Raw genomic sequence first — 26,198 nt, forward strand, 5'->3', positions numbered from 1 at the left:
ACCTGGAAAAGTAACTAAAACCGGAGTAGACCGGCTTTGTAACTCGCAGCTGGGACTAAGTGACACACCAGCTGTCTCTTGTAAATTTACCGCGGAGTTAAACCCTCTATAACAGCTCACAAACGTCTACAGAGACGAGGAGTCAAAATGCGTGTATCCCAGCAGGCGGGGACACGAGCCTCTCCCAAGGCCCAGCCCACGAGCCCCCCGAGGCGTGGGCGAGCGCTGTGCACGCGGGGAGTTGTAGTTCCTCCTCTCCTCTGCGAGTCGGGCCACCGTAGCTCGAGCGCCTCCTACGGCGCGCAGGCTCTGAGACGCTTGGCGCACGCGGACAGCGAGAAGCGTTTCCTAGCAACGGGGGAGCGGCAACGTCACGGCAGCGGGTACTCAGAGCTGCTGCCTACCGTTGGGCGGCCTTGAGTACCTTCCAGCTACCTGCGGGCTGGAAGGAACGCTGTGCGCAGCTCTCTGTCCGCACGTCTTTGCTTGTCCTTTCCCACCTTATCGTACCCCAGGTCGCCGAGAGCAACCTCCCGCTGCGACCCCGCGTGCGAGGCACGGCCGGAGGCTAGAGGCGGCTCGCCAGGTTCCTATCTGGCCCTCGCCCCCAGCGCCCGCGGAGCCCACCGCCCGCGGCCTCAGCGGGACGATGCTGGAGTCTATTCGAGTGACAGGTGAGTGCTGGGAAGCTTGGTGGTCCCTGCGCTGGCGGGAGCGGCCAGCGTCCTCCCGGCCGCTTGCGGCGAGTATGGGGTTGGTCCCCCCGGAGGCCGAGGTAACGGTAGGGTTTGGGCTCCGGTGCCCAGCGCGACGCCCAGAACAGTGCGGAGTCCACGGAAGGTGCTCAGGCAAAAGGTGCGCAGGAAAGAGAAAACGGTACCGATACGTTGTCAGTTATCAATAAGCGCGTGCTGTGGTTTGTGATGGGGTAAATTATACTGGCTTACCGGCCCTACAATCTAAATATTGTTAAATTCTATTTCAAAGCTTATTAAATGTGTAATCAGGCATTATAGTGCACTGGAATCTAGTTTTCTAGAATGTTCAGAAAAATAAGAGCTAAGCAAATGAGCACGTCTCTGTATGTCAGTAATTGTACTGGTTTGTATGTATGCTTTTATTCTTAAGTCAGAACGTTTTGAGTTGATACTAATAGGTCACTGTATAATATGTGTTATACCAAGCACAAAAAATGGATGTTTAGACCCCAGGTCAGAAAGTTATTTGCTTTTTGTTATTAAAAAAAAATTGTGGATACTATTTAAAAATGATCTTGCATAACATTAGAATAATTTCCTAGGCCATTTTCCTGTCATTTGATTCTGTTTAACATTACTGCAAGACAGAGTTCTTGACGGTCTAATATCATGACCAAAAACATCTAAGAACAGCAAAGGAAATTCTCTAAACTTGAAACTAACATCAGAATAAGGCCAGGTTTTTTGTTTTTTGTTTTTACTTTAAGGCATTGTAATACCTAATAGACCATTTTTCTGCAAAATCTTTAATTGTGTAACGAAATCAAGTTTTAATGAAAATATTTATGGTCTTAATTATTCTATATTTCATGTTCCATGTTATAAAATAGGGAACTGATTTTGTGCAGTCCTGACATTGCTATGATTTGTCTCATCGTTGTTTATGTTGATAGGAAGCATCGACAATTACAAGATTTAAGATTTCAGAGGCATTAGATTTTTTAAAAAAGTGATTTGATGTTGGTGCTGTTCTTTCATCTAAAATATAATGAAAATGTTGAAAGTTACTTTAAAATACTGTACCTTCTTTTTGCCTTGGAGCAGCAGGGTCTCTTAACCTTGGCACTGTTAACACTGAATTAGTGGATAATTTTTTGTTGTGGGGGGCTGTCCTGTGCATTGTAGAATCTTTAGCAGATCCCCAGCCTCTCCTGCTAGATGTTAGTAATTCTCTCACCCCCAACTCCCCCACGCACACACACAGTTGTGACAACCAAAATTATCTCCAGACCTTATCAAATGTCTCCTGGAGGGCAAAATTACCACCTCCCCTGCTCCATTTGAGAACCACTGCCCTGGAGAAAAATATTCTAGTTAGATTTTGTAAAAGGAGGGTTATTAGATAACAATTTATAAATAATATCAAACAAAATTATTTTCCCAAAGCACAAAAATAATGGTAGAGAGAATATAATTATGATAGTTTTAGAAAGTGAGTATTCTGACCAGTCAGCTATACAACGTGGACCTTCCTGTTTTTCAATATACACAGTTGGAAGCTTTAGGAGAAATACTTTATGAAATAGTAGACCTACTTCTCTTGTCTGAATCCCCATTCCATAATTTAGTGGTAATACACTTATCAGTCCAACTCTGTTTGCTATCCCAAGATAAGATAATTTGGCAGTGGATTACTGTAGTTCAATAAAAATGAATAGTCATTTGAGACAATTCAAGCCCCAAATTAAAACAACTGATCATTTTTCAAATTAGTTTCTCCATTTCTTTTGTAAGTTTCTTGACTAGTTAAAAGGAACCCCCCATGTTCTAGAACCCCACACCTAGCATTTTGCTGACATATTAGAAAACCCACTTTCAATGGCCAGAAACCTTACGAAGAGAGTTTAGCCAAAAGTATACCCTCCTTTCCCCTCACTATCCCTGTCTATCCCCTCACTATTCATTGGTATCTTAGAAGCCCACGTTCTTCTGATTAGCATTAAGATTGCGCTTGTTTGTGGTGAGAGTACCGATGGAAGTACTCTGTTCATTTCTTTTCAGCTTTAAGATAGCTATAAATGTGGAGCTAACTTCTTTTTAATTTCAGGACTGAAGCACAGTTACTTGTTTCTGAAATTACTTCCTATATAATATCTCACTTTTGACGTATTAGTCATGATTTAATATCTAAATATGACATCCCAGTGAACTGCCAGTTGAAAGAGCAAAATAAGATTTGATTCCAAATACTGGAGTATTTACAGTGTTGCATGGAGTATTTCTATAGGAGCTGAATATAATATTGATACTGATAGTTAACACCCACTTCTTAGTACAGGCCGGCATTGTTCTCAGCACTACATGTATATTAACTTTTTTGATCCTCCCACTAATACTGTGAGGTATGTAGTATTTTTATTCCATTTTCCAGATAAGGAAGCTTCGGCATAAAGATGTCAAGTAGTTTGATCAAGATTACACACAGCTGCTAATAAATAGCCAAGATTCAAATCGGAGAAACTCCCTTCCAAAGCCCATTTTCTCAACCACTAGGGAAGTCAAACACTTGTTAAAAGATATGCTGGGTTAAGCCACAAAATTCAACATGAAAATCTCATTTAACATCAGTGCTATCTTAGCTGATAGTTTACTCCAGGTGTTTTTAAGTTTTCTCACAGGCAAGTCTATTATAATTTTTGCCTGGAAAGATGACATTTTACCTGACTATAAAATTGTTTTTGAAATAGAGAAGACGACATCTATCTCATTAGGTGAGTAACAAAATGCTGTCAGAAGCCATATAAGATTATGTTCATTTGTGAATTCCTGCTGCCTGTATTTTGTATGTGATGAGAAGTGATTAATTAATCACCTGGAAATGAAGCTCCTTTGTAACAAAAGTGAATGTTTAAAAATACATTTTTAAACAGACATTTTTAATACATTTTAAATGGACAGAAGTCCTAAGAGCAGTGTCTGGCCATTTGGAATGAATACACTTAGGCATATAGCTCCTGTTTGTTCTACAGCAGTAGGCACCTGCCATTAAAACTTATCTTCAACATCACTCATTGTTTCATTTTTTTATGCATCCAAATATGACTTTTTCCTCAACTTTCAGGCATTTAAATCCTATGTCCTTTTTCTCCTCTCAAATATTCTTTCCTTGGTTATCTCTCAGCAGTGAGTGAGCAAAAACAAACATAGGTTTATGCCATAATGGAACTTAAAATTTCAGTGATGGGGAAGGCCATCATACAAGCAAATGTAAAACTGCAACAATGACAAGTGAGTCAAAAGAACATTCTAGGGAAGTTTTCCTGAACAAGTTTGAACTGAAGGATGAATAGGGATTAATCTAACAGAGGAGAGCTCTTCATATATAGGGAATGGAATATGAAGTGTTGTGTCTGGAGAGAGGTGAGTGTGAGAGATTGACAAAATGAAGAGAGGCTAGAATGGACTGATTAAGGGGCGGGGTGTGTGTCTGTGTGTGGACATTGTGCACCATGAGTCCAGAGAGGCAGAGCAATGATCGTCAGAGACTTCATGTGCCGTAATTAGGAATTTTGTCTTCACCCTATGTGGAATACCTGGGGAAGTTTGTTTTCTTGCATGTTCATTGTTGTTTTAGATAGTTTAATGTGTTTACTTTTACCACAACCATCATTCCTGACATTATAGAATACTCTTCGTGCTTGTAAATGCATATAGAACTCAGCAGTTTCTGGCCAAAAAACAATAGTATCACATTATAAGAATCCTTGCTATTAATAGAGTAACACTGAAATGCTCTTAACTGGGAATCGGTGACATGTTTAAGAATCCTGAAATACAGTTGAGTTTCTCAGTTCTTAAATTATACTACCTTTTCATCTCTTCTTACAGTTGAGAAACTATATTGGATAATGTTGAATTCAGATTGTAATTAAAAGATTATTATAATGCAGACAAATCGGGCAATAAATGTTTTCAAAAATACTGATTTTTAACATACCATGTAAAAAATTATGGTCTAACTTATGAGTTCACAAGTCTTAAAGGAGCAGCCTGTTGAATCTGTACATATGTAACCACTGTCCAGAACAAAATACAGAGCATTTTTAGCCCCTAAAACTTTAGTACCTCCTCCCAAATTATAACCCCTCCCCCAAAGGTGTAATCACTGTTCTGTCTTCTAATACCATAAATTAGTTTTGTCTGTTTTTGAGCCATATACAAATGAAATTATACAGTATAAACTCTCGTGATCTGGCTCTGTTTGCTCAGTATTGTCTGAGAGTCATCTGTACTGTTGTAACCTAATTGGTTGTTTTTCATTGCAATATAATAGTATATAAATATATCACAATTTATTCATCCTTTCTACTATTGACAAGTAATGAATAACAACTTGGTGAAATTAAAGTGTTTATCTTGTTTGGGGATCATTTTGTTTTGTCTTCTGTTTGTAACTAAACAGCCTATTGTTTTGTGGTATAAAATTATCCCAGCTTCTCAGGTTTCATAAGTATTAGTGAAATATGTGAGATTGTCATTTTATGGGTCAAAATTAGTTGAATGGTGTTTTCCACCAGGCTGTGTTTCTGACCATCTGATCTTTCCTTCGGCCAGAGACCTTATAATTACTGTGAAAGCTCACCTGTTCAGTTGTGAAACACTTTCAAGAGTTGAGTGAACAGTGTTCCTCCCCTCTTCTCTTTCTTTAGATGAGGAACAGGAGGCACCGATGAGTTTAGTGATTAGGCTGCTATTACAGAGAGGTTATTGAAAGAGTTGGGAATGGAAACCAGGAATCCTGGTATTCTTTTCCCCTGTTCTAGATACAAATTCAGCTTTCATTGTGTTGGTAATTTCAGTATATATGTGACTATACTGACCACCGATTTTAATGTAATATTATTTAGCAATTTTCCCTCAGTACGGGTAATCAGTTTGGGGTGAATGGCTTCTTTGATCAACAAGTTTTCATTTCCTCCAAGGCTATAGTGAAGCAAATTGCTGGTGGCTAAAACGTTACATTAAATAGTGACTTAATATGAGAGTATGAGTTTTATTACTTTTAGGAGAGGAAGTGAGTTGCACTTTCCTCCAAAGCCTGCTTATGCTTTAAGAAGTCCCAATTTTTCGGTAAAAATTGAGTCAGGCGAATGAAAAAGATTTCATTGAAATCTTTTTGTCCTTTTATGTTCTTAAGCCTGTTTTAAAAGTCATTTTTTCTTAAAGTAAGCAATAGTATTTAAAATTACAAAAACAATCTTTTAGGTTCTCTACTGCTTAATACAACTAAAATAAGATTTGTTTGAGCATTCCTTGGACAGCAAGATCAAACCAGTCAATTGTAAAGGAAATCAACCCTAAATATTCTTGGAAGGATTGATGCTGAAGCTCCAGTACTTTGGCCACATGATGCAAAGAACTGACTCACTGGAAAAGACCCTGAGGAAAAACTGAGGGCAGGAGGAAAAGGGGGCAATAGAGAGTGAGATGGTTGGATGGCATCATTGACTCAATGGACATGAGTTTGAGCAAACTCCTAGAGATAGTGAAGAACGAGGAAGCCTGGTGTGCTGCAGTTCGTGAGGTCACAAAGGGTTGGACACAACTGAGCGACTAAACAGTGACAACAAAATAAGATTAGTATGATTCTTGAAATTAATTTATATCTATCTTGTAAGAATTCTTTGAAGGCCCACCTGCCCTGCTTTTATGAACTTCATGGGATATCAGCATTTGGCAGGATTCACATTTATTGAAATAGATACACCGTTGGTACTCCCAGCTTACTTAATAGCAGGTGGAGCTTAAAAAGGACTAATGCTAAATCTCTCAGGTAGATAATTCACAAGTGAACTGAAACTCCTGGGAGGGAGTGTTTTAGCAGATAGTTTAGAACTTAACTATCTTGAAGTTTATAGCTTGTTTGCAACGGGACAAAAGTATGAATTTTGGTCACTGATGCTTTATGACAAAACAACAGAAAACTCTATGAGCACAGCTCTTTAATCAATATTTGGTTCCTAAGTTTTAGGAACCAAATCACTTTTACATTGAATATTCATTTAAAAAAACCTGTAATAAACCACCCAAGTTAGGAATTCTTCAGAGCAGTTTATTCAGTGATTTTAATTTGAGGTAACTCCCCTCCTTTTTATTATGAAGAGCAAATGAAAAAAACCTGATTACCTCGCTTTACCTTCCTGGCTGTGCTTAGTCCTTGTCTGACTTTTCTAGGTTTATGACACTCTTGTTCTTATCTCAGTTCTCTCTTTTCCCTTTCAGTGTCCATTTCAGTCTTTGTTTGATTATCACCTCTTCTAACTTTGTCTTATTAGGGAAACGACACTGTTCATGGGCATTTGGACTGCAGCTTGTGTTCCTTAGCCCATGTTTGCCCAGCCTACCCAGTTTTGACTATCAGTTGGCAACACTTAAGTATTAAACCTTTGAGGATCTGGGACCTACCAGCCATTGATGAAAGTTTTATTTGTTCTGTTTACTTGGCACTGTTTTTTTATGTTACTGAACAGCCCCTTTGTATAGTCAGCCTTCAGCGTGTCCTTGTGCAGTCTAGTTCCTACCTCTCAGCTTGTCCATGTAGTAGACATTTTATTTAGCTCCTACTAGTTTAGAGACGTGGGTTCGATCCCTGGGTTGGGATGATCCCCTGGAGGAGGTCATGGCAATCACTCCAGTATTCTTGCCTGGAGAATCCCATGGACAGAGGAGCCTGGAGGGCTATAGTCCATGGGGTCACAAAGAGTTGGACACCACTGAAGTGACTTCACACACACACAATTTATACTTTCATGTTCTCTTTAGACAGTAGAATTCAGATTTCATATGTTGGCCTAGAAAATGTTAACTAGAAGGACTTCTGAGTACCTTACGTATTTGGATTGTTTATCATCCACTTTTAACCTCATACTGTTTCTTTACCTTAAATCCTATGATTTCTGGGTTTTAAAGCTTAACATTTAGTGCACAGTTTCTCTACCTTAGCACTATTTTAGGATGAATACTTTTATTGAAGAGGTTGTCATATGCATTGAAGGATATTTAGCCTCATCCCTGGCCTCTTAACAATAAGATGCTGGTAGCATCACTCCCTGGTTGTGATAGCCAAATGTGCCCTAGAGGGCACAGTTGCTCTCAGTTGAGAACCACTGGTTCAAGGTCTTCCAGGTTATTTTTCCACTTCTGCAATGATCTCCTCATAGATATATAGAATGGTTCTAGAATTACAAATACATGTTTATCTACAGTGGTTAGAGAGTGGCAGCTTAAGGATCATGCCATTCATTAATTTATTCAGTGTACATTTATTGAATGTCTACCAGATACGTTGCTAGATGTTGGAAAGAGAAAGATGAATAGAACATGGTTGTGGTACCTATCTTGGTACATCAGTGATTCAGATTACTATGTCTTAATAGGGTGCTGTGTCTTGTACAGAGGAAGAAAGGTGTAGTGCTGTGTGTGTAGCAGATTTAATACTGAATGTCTGTTGATAATTGAATGACTGTCCTTATATAATAGAATGAGCACGGACTCTGTAATCCGACACATTTGGATCATAATTTGTTCTTTACTACTTTGTCATATAACCTTGAGCAAATTATTTAACATTTCTGAAGGTTAAATGATAAAACATTATAGTCTTTGGTGAAATCCCAAACTCACACGAAATGTGTCAACAAATAGTGGATGCTATTATTATTTATTCAGTTCAGTTCAGTTGCTTAGTTATGTCTGACTCTTTGCGACCCCGTGGACTGCAGCACGCCAGGCTTCCCTGTCCATCACCAACTCCCAAAGCTTGCTCAAACTCAAATCCATCAAGTCAGTGATGCCATCCAGCCATCTCATCCTCTGTCGTCCCACTCTCCTCCCGCTTTCAATCTTTCCCAGCATCAGGGTCTTTTCCAGTGAGTCACTTCTTCACATCAGGTGGCCAAAATATTGGAACTTCAGCTTCAACATCAGTCCTTCCAATGAATATTCAGGACTGATCTCCTTTAGAATTGAAAGGTTTGATCTCCTTGCAGTCCAAGGGACTCTCAAGAGTCTTCTCCAACACCACAGTTCAAAAGCATCAATTCTTCAGTGCTCAGCTTTTTTTATGAGAGAAAAGCTCTCGCATCCATACATGACTACTGGAAAAACCATAGCTTTGACTAGATGGACCTTTGTCAGAAAAGTAATGTCTCTGCCTTTTAATATTCTGTCTAGGTTGCTGATAGCTTTTCTCCCAAGGAGTAAGTGCCTTTTAATTTCATGGCTGTAGTCACCACCTGCAGTGATTTTGGAGCTCAAGAAAATAGTCAGTCACTATTTCCATTGTTTCCCCATCTATTTGCCATGAAGTAATGGGACCAGATGCCACGATCTTAGTTTTTTGAATGTTTTAATGAGTTTTAAGCCAGCTTTTTCACTCTCCTCTTTCACTTTCATCAAGAGGCCCTTCAGTTCCTCTTTGTTCTGCCATAAGGGTAGTGTCATCTGCATATCTGAGGTTATTGATATTTCTCCCAGCAGTCTTGATTCCAACTGTGCTTCAGCCAGCCCGGCATTTCGCATAATGTACTCTGCATAGAAGTTAAATAAGCAGGGTGACAATATACAGCCTTGACGTACTCCTTTCCCAATTTGGAACCAGTCTGTTGTTCCATGTCTGGTTCTGTTGCTTCCTGACCTGCATACAGATTTCTCAGGGGGCCGGTAAGGAGGTTTGGTATTCCCATCTCTTTCAGAATTTTCCACAGTTTGTTGTGATCCACACAGTCAAAGGCTTTGGTGTAGTCAAAGTTGAAGTAGATGTTTTTCTGGAATTCTCTTTTTCTGTGATCCAGAGGATGTTGGCAATTTGATCTCTGGTTCCTCTCCCTTTTCTAAATTATTACTACTTATTATAGAAAGGATCCCTGAATGTCTAATCTTGAATGAATGAGTGACAGATCGATGTAGATAAAGTTTTTTTAAAAAATGGAATTAATGGATTGTCTTTCTTGGCAAGGAAGGCAGCTGTCCAAGTCAGCTAGTATTGAAATTGCCTCCATACTAGGAGCCAGAGAGTTGAGGACTAGAGGTGTAAGGATCCATGAGACTTGCAAAAGAGCTGGTTGAGAGAATCATGTATCACATTTGCAGAAAGGATTTAGAAAAGGTTTTATAGGCAGACGTGGTCAGATAGGAATTCAAATAAGAGAATTTAAGACAAACTGGAACACTTGGTCAGTTAATTGAATGTGAAAGCTCTTAAAGGGTTCAGCTGAATTCTCCTCGTGTTTCTCTTCACATTGGTCTCTTCCTTCTCTGAATTCTAGATTATTGTCTATATCTTTTGTTTTTCATATTTAAGCTTATACTACCTCGTATTAGTACTCAAATCTTCATAGAACTGCCTTACCTTCAGAGCCATATTAGAGGCTAGGTGAAGACAAGAATGTGAAGTCTTTATACAGATGTTTTTCAGATTCATGTACCTGTTAGCAGTACTCCTGTATTTGTGGAATGAAAGAGTGCACTCTGCTCTCCTCTTTCACCTTCCTCAGAAAGTGAAAGTGAAGTGAAGTCGACTATTAGCGACCCTGTGGACTGTAGCCTACCAGGCTCCTCTGACCATGGGATTCTCCAGACAGGAGTACTGGAGTGGGTTGCCATTTCCTTCTCCACCTTCATCAACAGGCTCTTTAATTCCTCTTTGCTTTCTGCCATTAGGATGGTGTAATCTGCATATCTGAGGTTGTTGATATTTCTCCCTGCAGTCTATATTCCAGCCTGTGATTCATCCAGCCCACCATTTTGCATGATATACTTTGCATACAAGTTAAATAAGCAGGGAGACAATACATAGCCTTATTGTACTCCTTTCCCATATTGGAACCAGTCAGTTGGTCCATGTAAGATTCTAACTGTTGTTTCTTGACCCCCATATAGGTTTCTCAGGAAACAGGTAAGGTTGTCTGGTATTCCAGTCTCTAGGAATTTTCCAGTTTGTTGTGATCTACGCAGTCAAAGGTTTTAGTGTAGTCAGTGAAGGAGATGTTTTTCTGGAATTCCCTTGCTTTCTCCATGATCCAACGAATGATGGCAATTTGATCTCTCGTTCCTCTGCCTCTTTGAAACCCAGCATGTACATCTGGAAGCTTTTGGTATAAGTACTGCTTAAGGCTTCCCTAGTGACTCAGTCGGTAAAGAATCCTCCTGCAATGTGGGAGACCTGGGTTTGATCCCTGGGTTGGGAAGATCCCCTGGAGAAGGGCATGGCAACCCACTCCAGTATTCTTGCCTGGAGAATCCCCATGGACAGAGGTGCCTGGTGGGCTGCAGTCTGGGGGTCACAAAGGGTCAGATACAATTGACTAAGCACACAACACAAGCCTCGCTTGAAGGATTTTGAGCATAACCTTACTAGTATGTGAAATGAGTGCAATTGTATGGTAGTTTGAACATTCTTTGGCATTGCCCTTCTTTGGGATTGGAATGAAAACTGACCTTTTCCAGTCCTGTGGCCACTACTGAGTTTTTTGAATTTGCTGACATATTGAGTATAGCACTTTAACATCATCATCTTTTAGGGTTTAAATAACTCAGCTGAAATTCCATCATCTTTGGTAGTAGTAATGCTTCCTAAAGCTCACTTGACTTCATACTCCAGGATGTCTGGCTCTAGGTGAGTGACCATAACCTTGTGGTTATCTGGGTCATTAAAACCCTATAGTTCTTCCATGTATTCTTGCTGCCTCTTCTTAAGCTCTAATGATAGGGGCTCACTGTTTATGTCCTTTATCATGCCTGTCCTTGATTGAAACATTCCCTTGATATCACCAATTTTCTTCAGGTTTCTAGTCTTTTCCATTCTATTGTTTTCCTCTATTTCTTTGCATTTTTCATTTAAGAAGTCCTTCTTATCACGCCTTGCTATTCTCTGGAACTCCACATTGAGTTGGATATATCTTTTCCTTTCTCCCTTGCCTTTCACGTCCCTTTTCTCCTCAGCTGTTTGTAAAGCCTCTTCAGACAGTCACCTTGCCTTCTTTCATCACTTTGTCTTCAGGATGGTTTTGGTCACCACCTCCTGTCCAGTGTTAACGAACCTCCGGCCATAGTTCCTCAGGCACTCTGTCCACCACATCTAATCCCTTGAATCTATTTGTCATATCCACTGCTTAATCATAAGGGATTTGATTAGGTCATAACCTGAATGGCCTAGTGGGTTTCCTTACTTTCTTCAATATAAGCCTGAATTTTGCAATAAGGAGCTCATGATCTGAGCCACAGTCAGCTTGTTTTTGCTGACTGTGTAGAGCATCTCCATCTTTGGCTGCAAAGAATATAATCAGTCTGATTTCAGTATTTCCCATTTGGTGATTTCCATGTGTAGAGTCATCTCTTGGGTTGTTGGAAAAGAGTATTTGCTATGACCAGTGTGTTCTCTTGACAAAACTGTTAGCCTTTGCCCTGTTTCATTTTGTACTCCCAAGTCCAATAATTTGCCTGTTATTCCAAGTATCTTTTGACGTCCTACTTTTGCATTCCAATCCCCTGTGGTGAAAATGATACCGTTTTTGGTGTTAACTCTATAAGGTTTGTAGGTCTTCATAGAAGTAGTCAACTTCAGCTTCTTTGGCATTAGTGGTTGGGGCATAGACTTGGATTACTGTGATGTTGAATGGTTTGCCTAGGAAATGAACTGAGATCATGCTGTCATTTTTGAGATTGCACCCAAGTACTACATTTTGGACTCTTATTGACTTTGAGAGCTACTCCATTTCTTCTAAGGGATTCTTGCCCACAGTAGTAAATATAATAGTCACCTGAATTAAATTCTCCCATCATCCATTTTAGTTCTCTGATTCCTAAGATGTCAGTGTTCAGTCTTGCCATCTCCTGCTTGATCATGTCCAATTTACCTTAATTCAGGGATGTAACATTTCATATTCCTATGCAGTATTATTTATAGTGTTGGACATTATTTTCACCATGAGACACAACTACAGCTGAGTATTGTTCCTGCTTTGGCCCAGCCACTACATTCTTTCTGGAGCTATTAGTAATTGCCTTCAGCTCTTCCCTAGTAGCATATTGAACACCTTCCAACCTGGGGTGCTCATCTTCCAGTATTATAATCTTTTTGCCTTTTTGTACTGTCCATGAAGTTCTCCAGGCAAAAATCCTGGCGTGGGTTGCCGTTTTCCCCTCCAGTGGACCACATTTCGTCAAAACTCTTCACTGTGACTTGTCTGTCCTAGGTGGCCCTGCCCAGCATGGCTCATAGCTTCAGTGAGCCGTGATCCTGGGAGGAGAAAGGCAAAACTGACCTCTCATCATACAATGTATCGTACATAGTGGGCTTCCCTGGTGGCGCTAGTGATAAAGAATCCTCTGCCAATACAGGTGAGACGTAAGCGACATGGGTTCAATTCCTGGGTCGGGAAGGTCCCCTGAAGGAGGGCGTGGCCACCCACTCCAGGATTCTTGCCTGGAAAATCCCTGGACAGAGGAGCCTGGCGGGCTGCAGTCCAGGTGGCTCCACAGAGTCGGACATGACTGAGCGACTTACCTTGTATGCACGTCCTATGTAGTCATTATGTTTTTAAAAGACGTGGCAAGAAAAAGCTTGATTTTCTTTAACGTTAACCTGTGGTGTTTAGTTGCTAAGTCATGTCCATCTCTTTGCAACCCCATGGATTGTAGCCTGCCAGACTTCTCTGTGCATGGGATTTCCCAGGCAAGAGCACTGGAGTGGATTGCCATTTCCTTCTTCTGGGGTTCTTCCAGATGGCAGGGATCGAACCCACGCCTCCTGCATTGCAGATGGATTCTTTACTGCTGAGCCACAAGGGAAGTCCTATCTTAACCTATAGCCTAAAATTAAGAAAATCAACTAATTAATATTCAGTGATATTACTAAAACGTGCTTGAATGTATACTTATCATTTAATTTAAAATGTTTTTGATATAGATAAGAGTGTTGTCCTTCTTTTACTGTGGCTATCTTTATATATAGTGTCAGATTTCAGGAATCTGTTGGCTTTGAAAGTGTCTTGGATTTTGCTTTGATATTGATAATACCATTAAAGTATATCCTTTCTATGAAATCTACATGCTTTGGTAGAGTTGAATATTCAGATTATTTGTATATTATTTGTATATTGTATTTTATTGTATATGCAATAATACATATATTACAATTATTATATTGCATTACAATATATACAATTACAATATATATACATTATTATATATATGTATATTGTATATTATTTCTCATATCTGTAATAAACTTTGATCATCTAAATGATTTGAAGCTAAGGATTTTTACAGCTAATTTGGTGTATATACATTCTTATAGAAGTGACTATGTCTAGCCTGACCAAAATTTAATAATATTTTAATATTTAAAATGTGTTTTCCAAAGATTGTTGCAAAATTATAAAAGTTTAAAGACTCTTCAGAATGCTTTTTATATTATAAGCAATTTGCTTCATCTGGCATCTTTGTTATTTCTTTTGTTTTGATTTTATTAACACAGAAAAGCTTCACTGGCCTGAGCAAGAGCTTGCTAAGAAGTCCGTTCTAAATGCAGAAGCGTCCTTGATCATTGACAGCAAAAGAAGCATTTCACATTTATCTCCTGGAATACTGAAGGACATTTTCACAACTGGAACCAGTAGTTACAATGTCCTACTACAGAGCAAAGAGGAGAAAAAGCATCATTCACAAAAACAGCCTTCCTCTGCTGGCTCCAAAAGATGTAGAAAACCCAGCAAATCTCCTAGCTCTTCACGTAGTAAAGATCTTCGCAAGATGAAAGCCCCAGTGCCTGTGATGAGCAGTAGTACTTGGTACTGCCTAGAAAGGCAGCCTGCTGTGTTTGTCACTAGTTCAGTGTCAAGTCCTGTAAAGTTTACACATGATATCTCTGTTACAGGAAGCACCATAGTACTGCCACCTAAACCCAAAAATGAAAGAAAGGTGAAGCGACACCTTTTCTCCACACTTCCAAAGCCAAAGTCAAAGCCCGTGCTGTCGAGAAGTTTTGAAAAAGGAGATGATTTTTCTGGAAAGAAATTTTGTATACTGACTGCTATAAAGCCCACCAACTTGGAGAAAGAAAAACTGAGGTTCTTCAAGTCCGACTACACGTACAATCCTCAGTTTGAGTACGCTAATCCCTCTCTGCCAAGCGTATTGGCCAAGCACAGCAATGCATCTGACCGATTTCTTAAGCAGGTAAAATGCTACTTGGGTTGTGTGATTTCACTTTATGTAGTGAAAACAATTATTTGCCATCTTATAGAAAGCCAAAAGAGTTCTAAAATACTCCAATTATTTATAGTTATCTCCCATCTAGGATACATAAATATGTGACAAGAAATCTCTAGGTGAGTGTCAACCCATATTTAAATTACTTTGCTCTAATCAAAATAAAGAATCTACTATGTAAACATTGTGTCAGGAAGCAACTATATTAGGAAAAAGCTTCAGATTCTAGCTCAAAGGTTTCATTTGGGATTTAGACTTGTGGCCCTTTCATAAATCCACATACAAGTGTTTGTGTTTTCTTTTTGATTTTGAATGCATTAAATGGAGCATGCATATCTCTGGTTCTCCCTGTTGTATTAAATTCACAGCTTGCCTAGGCCCTAAACAGCATTTTGGGGACTGAGGCTTGAAACTTGCCAAAGAACTTTTTAATGCTTTACTGACATTTTTAACAATCATCAAATAACTATTTCAGTATTCACTTACAGAAGAAAATAATGGAATTTTTAAAATTACCTTCAGGGTTTGCAAATCATGATGCAGATGATAAAAGCATCTCTTTCCAATTGCTCAATTTAGATATTTAGCACATAGTTTTGTGTGTTAAGGTCTTATGAACTTCAAAATCTGCTTAAGTTTTTGAGGAGAAATTGGCTGATATTTACCTTCAGGGCATAGAGCTAAGATCTTAAAAACAGACTACATTTAGCTAAATTAACTTTGTGTAGGGTTTTTGTAATGCATTAGGTTCAACTTGGCTTCATCACTGGTTGAAAATCTGTAGGCTCCATGAAGCCGCATGATTCCATTTGTCTTTAGCAGATACCCTGTTTTTGTGGACAGCAAATTTTTTTTATTGTTTGTTATAGATTATATGAAATCTGACCAGTCTTTTAAAGCCTTTTCTTTCTTTCTTTTAGTCGCTCAGGCAAAGTGCATCCCCCCCCCCCCCCCCCCCCCGTTTTTAATTAGAGTATAGTTGATTTACAGTATTGTTTCAGGTGTACGGAAAAGTATATCTGTTATACATGAATCCACTCTCTTTTAGATTCTTTTCCCATATAGGTTATTATAGAGTATTGAGCAGAGATCCCTGTGCTATCCATAGGTCTTTATTATCTGTTTTATATACAGTAGTGTGTATTACATTCCCTTAAAATTGACAGTATTATAAAAACACTATTTGTGTTTTTCCCCCTTAATGCTAAAAGAGGTGACTGAGATTTCTTTATCAGTATTCTTTAATTTGGAGTCTTACTACAAGCCCTACCAGTTGGTAAAGGGATTTCCCACCATTAGGTCAAAATGAATGCTCTTTCATGTCCTTGGATGGGAGTTAGGAAGCATCAGCAGCTCCAGAGATTGAGAATTGACAGTGCTTGGTTTCTGGCCCTACAATCTTTATTTTAGCCCAATTCCAACTTCTTATGCTTGGGTCTTTTGAGACTTCTAAATAGGACCAGCAATCCTAGCTGGCTGTTATTAAATACTTCAAATGCCACCATTTGGGAGAATGATCGCAACAAAAGCCAAATGTACTTCAAACCACTTTAATCAAATAAAGGAGATTCATCAGAACAGGGCCCCCATAAAATACACTTAAGTTCCTACTTAGCATCTGAATGAATTCTGACATGATACATCCTTCCTCTTCCCAGCTGTGAAGTTAAAGCGGCAGCTTCGGGGCTAGTTTCAGGACTTAGAATTGTGCTCCTCAGAGGGGTCAGGATGGCCAACTAGCCCACTGGTCTCTGGCCTCCACTCTTGAGGCCTTGCCAAGCCCTTTCTGGTAGTCTTGTAAGTTTCATGATCTGGATCTTTCTAAGGCAGGCAATCTGTATTGTTGTTGGACAGTGAGTGTGATCCTCTTTAGTGCACAGATTGGCAGAACAATGGTAAATCCAGGCCAGATAAGTCTACCATAGTGGAACCAAGGTAGTGCCCAGGTTCTGTTCATTCCTAATTGGTTGCGCTATCAATGCCAAGGAGTTCCAGGACTCAGTTTTTTCCCAGTCTCGGCAGTAGTTTCCTCAGGAGATACCTGGGCCCTTTAGGTGGTTCAGAGCATCTGGCATGGGCTGCAGGACTTGAAAATAACTCCACGTGGAGCCTGCTGAACCCTGCTTAGCCTCTTGCTAGCAGCCATTGTGAGTCTCAGCTCCTCTCAGCTCCTCAACCCTTGAGGGTCAGAAACTGAGGATGTCTGTTTTCTGAGGTTGTGGACCTTTGCAGGAAAGAGCACAGTACTTCCTGGTGCTGAAGAAGGGATCTGGGATGAGAAAATGCTGAAAGCTGTGCAGGGTCAGGTGCCTCCTCACCAATGAGTCAGAAGTAAAGCCTTAGTGGCACATTTGAGCAGTGACCTGGCAGCCAGTACATTCTACCTTACTTCTTTGTGGCTGACCATCCTGGAAAACCTAGGTATCAAATCCATAATGGCTTCAGACCCAGCACGTTGTTGAACAAGATGGGAAGTGAGAGATGAGAAGGGTCTTCGGGGCAGTGATAAGAATCTTTGGCAGTATTTCCAGCAGTCAAATGAAAATTATATGTTTATATGATAAAGCCACTGGGTAGCTTACGTCACTGATTTTCCGCTCTAACTGGAATCCTATCTCATTGTAGATCATGGCTAGTATCCTGCTAGCTGGAAGCCCTGATTGGTCGAGTGATAGTTAATAACATAGGCAAAATAAGTTAACTTTTACTTGGCTTATAAATTAAAGTTTGAATGATGTTCTTGTTAGTAAAGCTGGAGCAGTGGGGATCATCAGTGATTGGAAAATGGGAGAAGGAAGGCCTTTGGGGTGTTGGGTAAAGACCCTGGGCTGAGGCTACCCCGCTGGCTGTCAAGGAAGAAATGGTAAAGATATGTAAGAGGAGTTAAGAGACCAGGCCTGAGACTACCATCCTTAGAAAGCCTTGGTTGCAAGATTAACTGGAGCCTAGTTTCTGGGAACTTCACTGTTGAACAGTTTCCTACACTGAAATAAACTTTCCCTAAGTGATAAGAGGAGCTTGCCATGCTCATTGTACAAACAGTATGTTTTATTGAATACCTCTTTTCCTTTCGGGAGCCTGGAATTTTAGATTTGCTAGGCATAGGGGTGCTTATGTGACTAGCCTATGATAAAAAATCTTGGGCATTGCTTGTGTAATCAGTTTCATTAGTAGATCAGTCTTTACACGTTCTTTACAACTCAGTTGCTGGAGAAGTTAATTGCATCCTGTGACTTCATTGTGGAAAGATTCTTTTGAGGCTACCTCTGGTTTCCTGCAGACTTTACAGGATATAAGAAATGGGGAATAGTGAGCTTAGTTTATTTTATTTTTTTTTTTTTAGGGCATTTACATTCAGATTTTAGAAAAAATACAAAACTCAAAAAAAATATTGTATTGCTCAAGTAAAACATCTCTGTGGGCTATAGTCATTATCAGTTTGAGACTCCTGGTGAGTTATAAGGTCTGACTTCTTACAGCTTTGTAAAGGACCATTGTGTGGCACAATTTAGGGGGATGCTATTTACAAACTAAGCTTGGGCCAACCTGTGAAAGAGTGATTATTAGTTGCTGAGTTTTGGAAGCCTTAAGATGAGTGTTTACCTTCTGCTGTTTCGGCACCCATCCCCATCTTCCAGCTACAACTGCAGTCTCAACTCCATAATATATTATCATTTAGTGCCTTGGAAAGAATAGCAAGGTTAGACCTGGGTGCCTAGACTGTAAACTGAGTAAATTGAAAGAAGCAAGTGCAGAGTGCCCCAGAGGCTGTCATCACACTGTAGATGACTGACTTCTCTCCCCATGCCCCTTTGACTCTGCCAGGGAAAAAGGAGAAACATCCATTACATCTCCCACATGTGTGCGTGCTAAGTCGCTTCAGTTGTGTCTGGCTCTTCGTGTCCCTAAGGACTGTAGCCCGCCAGGCTCCTCTCTCCACGGGATTCTGCAGCTCCCACAATGTATACCTTTTCTCTGTTAACCACTGTCCTCATTGCATTTCTTCTGTTTCCTTTCTATTTCATGTGAAGTATACACAACTGAGAATTGACAAGAGGGTTAAAATAAAATTTGTTATTTTCAACTGAAACAAAATAATTGAACTTTCAAAATGTCTTCAGTGAAGTAGTATATCCATTGTTTTCCTATTCCTAAGGCATTACATTTTTCAAAATAATTGTTATTTGCAAATACAATCAGTTTTTGATTATCCATATTAATGGAAGGAAACATTGGTATGGATTGGCTAAAATGACAAGATTATTCCCTGCTCCCTCCTTCTCGAATAGTTTTCATGAAGGCAGTCATCTTAGCTTTCCTGCTGTGATGGTACTACACTAGCCATAGTAAGTAGAAAACACAGCAACAGAAAAAGCCACAAACAGTTGCATGAAGTGGAGGTTGTAGAAGGAAGTGATGTTTAACATCCACCATCTAAGTGAAAAAAATCCACTGAAGTGATTTATAAAGAAGAAAACTTTTTGAAACCTTCGATTTGGTTCTAGGCATCTTATATTTTAACCTCTGGAGGAGAAGATGCAGTTAGGAAAGATGGGATGGGGGATTAAGTATTGAAGAATGTTAGTATGAATGAAGAACAGAGATGATAAGGACTTGTAATTACTAGAAGAAATGTGTAGATATATTTGCAAAAAAATGATGTAAAAAACATATAGTAAAATGTCTTTTTCATCTTTACATCTTAGCATATCAGAGCACTCCATAAAAAATGTTAATCTTTTCAGTATTTTGAAACATAACCCTCTTAGCCAATAGTGAAATGGATCTTATAGCTATTTATAAGAATTACCGTCTTAAGAGGTTTGTTAGACATATAAATGTAATTAAGAAATGGAAGAATTGCCTTCTTTAAAAAAATATTCTTTGACTTATGATTTTTTAGGACTCTTGCTTTATAGGAGAGAGGTAGACCTGATTCTGAAGTTTTTCTTGTACACTGTGGTGTAGAATGTTTCTGTTTTTAATTTTTGCACCGTACTACATACTCATGTAAACATTGCAGTGTCTGCTTCATTTTCCTCAGATGTATATTGAGGGGAATAGACTCAATGATCCTTGAGAGCCTTTTCTAGGACCACACACCTAAGTTCCAGCCCACAAAATACTATGGCTAATCACTTAAAGATTCCATTTCATGTCATTATGTATTCAGTTGTGTCATGTGTTTTGTTAAAATGTTTAGCTATTTTTCCACATCATGTGTTAATCACAGAAAAGCTCAGAGTTTCTGCCAGCTGTGTTAACTGAAAATTCTTTTACTTCAGATATCAGTGCTTTATTAACTCAACCCATAATTGGCAACTATTTTGGTTTGTTAAAGTTAACTTGACAAGCAAGTGAGATTTGTTTCTCTAAGCACAAAGCCTAGTGGAAAAAACCGTTTCAATGCAGTTCTTTCTACAATGTGTGCTCAATTTGACAATTCAAAAGAATGCTTTTTAAACTAAGGTTACTGAGAAGGTAGCCTAACAGCAGAAATAGGAAGAGAATAACCAAGGAAATCAGGGTGTGTGCAAATCTACATTTTATATTAAGTTCGTGTGAATTTTACATTAAACTTCACAATGTATCTTTAATATAGGAAAATGTAAATTCCTTGCTGACTCTCTGGCAACCATGTTTACATGAGTATGTAGTATGGGGCAAAAATTTAAAATGTGAGAACCCGAACCTTAGTACGAAGGTATTACACTTAACATTATTGGGTTGTAAAGTTAGCTCCTGCCACCAGAAGTCCAGCGGCATCTTGCGGGGAAAGCACAGGCCAGGCGCCTTCTGGGAAGGAGAGTAGTCATCGGGAAGGGCAGTGTATACCTCAGAGCGGACAGGGGTTCCAGCAGCTTGGAGACCGAGTACAAAGTCAGTGTTATCAAGCACAGGCATATTGTCTTAGTAGTAATAAAACATTAAGAGTGACATAAACTTGACTTATAAAAAGCTATGTCCGTGAGTGAAACAGTACCAGTTGAGAAAGCAAACTGCAAGAAACAGTTGATTTTTTAAAGGTATTTGATGTCTCTCAAAAAGATCACTTCCATCATAACAATATTTAAGAGTTAGAGTATTACTTGGTATTAATATATTCTACATCTGCCTAACGGTGGGGGCGGGGGGGGGGGGCTGGTGGAACTGTTCTGCTTATGTAATTAGAGTATCCTAAATGTATTTCTTGAAGTAAATGGAAGTTTATGGTCCATGCTATCAAAGGTAGCTTGATAGAGTTTTCATACAATCTCAGAGGTATTTAGAGAAAAGAATTCTGACTAACTTTTTTCCTGAATTGGAATAACATAATGCTTAACATTCTGTGGCATAGCATTGTATTTTCATTTATAGAGTTCAAATATTCAAAGTAAGTATCTCGATGGACCAACTTCATTATGAAGTGAAGTGAAAGTTGCTCAGTCGTGTCCAACTCTTTGCGACCCACCCCATGGACTATACAGTCCATGGAATTCTCTAGGCCAGAATACTGGAGTGGGTAGCCTTTCCCTTCTCCGGGGGATCTTCCCAACCCAGAGAGCAAACCAAGGTCTCCTGCATTGCAGGCAGATTCTTTGCCAGCTGAGCCACAAGGGAAGCCCAAGAATACTGGGGTAGGTAGCCTATCCATTCTCCAGCGGATCTTCCCAACCCAGAAATCGAACTGGAGTCTCCTGCATTGCAGGCAGATCCTTTACCAACTGAGCTATCAGTGAAGCCCAACTTCACTATGCTGGGAAATAAATTCCGATTTTTTTTTTCTTCCTGCTTAGCAGACTTTGTACAGTTAGGGTCACATGCCTGTAAGATCTGAGCAGGGATCATAAATGATTGCAGGGAGTTGTCTGGGCACTGTAGGAACCTGGAAACCAGATAGCAGTTGGGCTGCAGTTTGCATCTAGTGTATCATATCCTCAGAAATTGTAAGAGAAGATAGATAACTTGAATTTTAGACAAAGTCTTCTAATTTATAAAAGTTGACAACTAACTCAAAGAAAAAAAAAGGTTGTTCAAACCAATGAAAGCGTGTTTGTGGGCCACAGTCATCCCTTGGGTTGCCAGTTTGCCACCTCTGATTGACCAGATCTATTACACGTAAGCTCTGTTTTGAGGCCAGTGATAGTGTAACATAAAGATTTTTAAATATGGTCCTCAGAAAATGTCTTGCTTTTGGAGTTTATAGTGAAAATGGGATAGGTAATTTATTGTTAGATTAAAATACATGCATAATAAATACATAAAATCACGTTGTGTTCTAAAACAAGACAAGTGTTCATTTTCCTTTTTTGGTAGAAATAACACCATTGGAAATTAAATACCTTCACTGATAATAATATGTCTTGATATAAAATTTCTTTGAGGCCATGTTTTAATTGTACTAGTATTAAGGTATTTTGTGTTAGTAGACCTCAAGTTGTCCAGACAATAAAGGGGGAGGGAAAAGCAAGTCTTCTTTAAACTATACTTCTCCTTAGGTGACATAATTTTTTGTTGAGCAAATCACAAGCCTTTTTCCAGATTCATTAGTTATAAGATTATTTTGAGTTTAGTAACTCTCATAGTAGTTTTGTGTATTAGATTGGAGACGTAAGGTCATTTCTTAACCTAATATCAAGGAAGATTTTCTTACAGAGATGGAAACACCCCAGTCAGATTGTGTGTCCTTGGAAGAAGGTATGACCTTGATGACTCATTGAAACACTTCATTGATGTGCCTTTGAAAACTTGCCTAACCTGCAATCTCAGGTTCTTATCTTAACAAATTCTTTTCTCCAAAACAGCTTGAATATCTACTTCTTCCTTGTAGGTAGTGAAGAGTTTGCAGTACTAGTATGTACTGTTTACAAAGATCTTCTCTTCGTAGCATATACCCTCTCACTCTCCCACTTAACATTGTACACATCCAAACCACCCCAGCCCTGATGAGAGGGGGCAGAAGGGGACTGAGGGGACGGCTGTAGGTGACGATTTTCTTTGTCCTGCTGTGTTCTTTCACTTGTCCTTCATTGAAGGCAGACTCAGTGTCTTGGATCTGTTTCCTGGGTTCTGCATATGTAGAATATAATTTATTGAAGCATTTTTCTTTTTATTACAATCTGGTCACAGTTTAACAGTCTGTCTTACAGAAAACTGAATTATAGGCAAATGCAGTTTCTCCTGCTCTCCACACTACTGCCAGTGTCTAAGGTACAAATCTGATTATGTCACTTTCCTTCCTGCAAAACTTTAGAGCTCCTCATAATTCAGGATAAAGTCCAAAATTTTTATCATGGCCTACAGGTCTTTCACGTTTCCTGATCTAGCGCATGCTAAGGTTTCCGAAGTCAACTCTGTACTCCCACAGCATCTTGGGCAGATTATCTGTCATGACATGTATCACTCTGTTATCATCCTTAAGTTTCTTTTTTTGCCTTTACCACAAGACTAACCTTGTTTATAAAAGTGTATTTTATTTATTTCAACTGTTCCCAGAATCTCACGGGGTTCCTAGCACTAAATAACTTAGTTCCTGGTGCCTGTCTAGGCTAAAAGCTCTGTATTTCACTTTCTTTGCTTTGTGTATGCTTTTGACAATATTATCCCCCTTTACCTGGAATATCATCTGTTTCCTCTAGAGCCCCACTTTAGTTTACCTTTCTGTGTTTTCACAACATTTTATTCATACATCCAACCGAGTATTATTAAACTATGTAAATTTCAGTGTAATCTCTGTCAGTCTAATGGCCAGGCTTGGAATTAGATTCTAAAAGATTCTAAAATAGAAACGTAAAAGCAGGGATTGGCAGAAAGAAAGTAACCATAAAGATGAATGAATGAAAGATGTTATTAATGGTATGCTAGAAATTCAATGAAATACTCTACAGACAGTAGATCCAAATTTGTGACTCAGGGTCAAGTTCATTGGGCATGTATGTTTCTTTGGGGGGACAGCTCAGTGTTTTTAAAAACATTGGTATATAAGGATGCTCTTCTATTTCCTCTGTTGTTTAGTCTCTAAGCCGTGTCCTATTCTTTTGGGACCTCATTGATTGTAGCTTGCCAGGCCCTTCTGTCCATGGAATTTCCCAGGCAAGAACACTGGAGTGGGTTGCCGTTTCCTCCTCCAGGAAGTCTTCTAGACCCAGGGATCAAACCCCTGCCGGCAGACAGATTCTTGACCACTTAACCACCTGGGAACCCCACAGTCATTTGGGGAATAGACTACAAAACAAATTCTCTTTCTCTTTCTCTCCCTCCCCTCTTTTACTCTCGGTGTCTATCTCTAATTTCATCCTCACACCAACCCTATTAGCTAAGTAGGGCAAAGATTTTCATCTCCATTTTGCTATTGAAGAAACTAAACCTGAAAGGTAAAATGACAGACCTAAGGTCACACAGTCAGTAAAAGGTAGGGCACCAACATAAAACCAGATCTTTTGACTTCTAGTCTTTCCACAGTGTCATCAAGGCTTATATTGTATCAGTGTCCCTATTGTATGTAGTTTTTCATTGAATGAAAGCTGCATTTGAAGAGGGAAATAGGTTTTTAGCACATGACTGTTCAAGTGGCTTTTGACTGATGGTGAGATTTCCAAGTTGCTAAACAGCAAACAGAATCAGCAAGTAAACCAAAATTAGATCATTCAACAGTGTTGAAATTTTTCAGAAAGTTTGCTATATCATACAAGATAGTGCTGTAAGTTTTCTACAGAGATTTTTTGTTTTCTGAATTAGTGGTTTAAATATTATACTGTGCTGTTTGATTACTATTCATTTTTTAAATGATGGCTATATGAGGATATAATTCACATGCCATGTAGTTAATCTATCTAAAGTGTGCAGTTAAGTGATTGTCAATATGCTTAGGATTATGTAGTGATTATCACTATCAAATTTGAGAACATTTTATCACCTGAAAAAGGAAACCCTGTACTCATTAGAAGTGACTCACCATTTCTCACCAACACTCCCACCCCAACCCAGCCTTAGACAACCATCAATTTATTTTTCTTTTTATGGATTTAACTGTTCCAGACCTTTCAGATAAATGGAGTCATACAATATGTGGTTCATTGTGGGCTTCATTTACTTAGCATGTTTTCAAGATTAATCCATATCATAGCATGTTTCAGTACTTTTTATTATTGGATAATATTCCATATATATATTGCATTGTATTAGTCCATTCATCAGTTGATAGCTATTTAGATTGTTTCCACTTTTTGGCTGTTACGAACAACGCTGCTATGAACATTTGTGTCCAGACTTTTGTGTGAACATGTTCTTGGTTATCTTGGGTATATACCTAGTATTAATAGTAGATTATATGGTAGTTGGTCATATGGTAGGAGATCAGAGATTGTATATAATGGGTCATATGGGAACTCTGTAATCTTTTAAGGAAAACTTTTCCAAAATGACTGCATCATTTTACATTCCCACCAACAGTGTATGAGTTTCAGTTTCTCCACATCATTGTCAACTCTCTTCTTCTTTTTTTGTCAACTCGTTTTTGTTTTTATAGCTATTCTACTGGGTATGAACTGATATATCATTGTGGTTTTAATTTGTATTTCTCTGATGACTAATGATATTGAGCATCTTCTTATGAGATTATTGGTCATTTGTATATCTTCTTTGGAGAACTGTGTTTGGATCTTTTGCCCATTTTTTAATTGGATTATTTGTATTTTTATTATTGAGTTATAGGAATTCTTAATATATTTTAGATATGTCACTTTTCCGATACGAAATTTGTAAACTTTTCTCCCATTCTGTGGGTTGTCTTTCTGCTTTCTTGATGGTGACCTTTGAAGCATAAAAGCTTTTAATTTGAATGAAGTCCAACTTACCTATTTTGTTATTTGATGTTTTGGTGTCATATCTAAGAAACCAGTGCCTAATACAGGGTCATGAAACGTGTGCCTGTGCTTTCTTCTAAGAGTTTTGTGTGTAGCTCTAACATTTATGTGTTTGATACATTTTGAGTTAATTTTTGTATATGATATGTGGTAGGGGTCTGATTTTCTTTTATTTATATCTAATTATCCCAGCACCATTTCTTTTTGTTTGTTTGTTTTGTTTATTTTTATTAGTTGGAGGCTAATTACTTTACAATATTGTAGTGGATTTTGTCATACATTGACATGAATCAGCCATGGATTTACATGTATTCCCCATCCCGATCCCCCCTCCCGCCTCCCTCTCTACCCAATCCCTCTGGGTCTTCCCAGTGCACCAGGCCCG

At 39.0% G+C, this 26,198-nt stretch overlaps 1 protein-coding gene across 1 annotated transcript in view; it reads left to right on the plus strand.

Annotated features, from left to right (window-relative positions):
• Positions 1-344: 344 nt before the first annotated feature.
• KIAA0895 (KIAA0895 ortholog) overlaps positions 345-26,198 on the plus strand; it is a 54,649-nt gene continuing 28,795 nt past the window's right edge. The window contains exons 1-2 of the mRNA XM_043873021.1: positions 345-674; positions 14,236-14,936. Of these exons, the coding sequence (XP_043728956.1) occupies positions 650-674; positions 14,236-14,936 (726 nt within the window). The 5' untranslated portion in view covers positions 345-649. The remainder of the gene's footprint in view (positions 675-14,235; positions 14,937-26,198) is intronic.

Source organism: Cervus elaphus, chromosome 18, assembly GCF_910594005.1.
Source record: "Cervus elaphus chromosome 18, mCerEla1.1, whole genome shotgun sequence".
Taxonomy (NCBI): domain Eukaryota; kingdom Metazoa; phylum Chordata; class Mammalia; order Artiodactyla; family Cervidae; genus Cervus; species Cervus elaphus.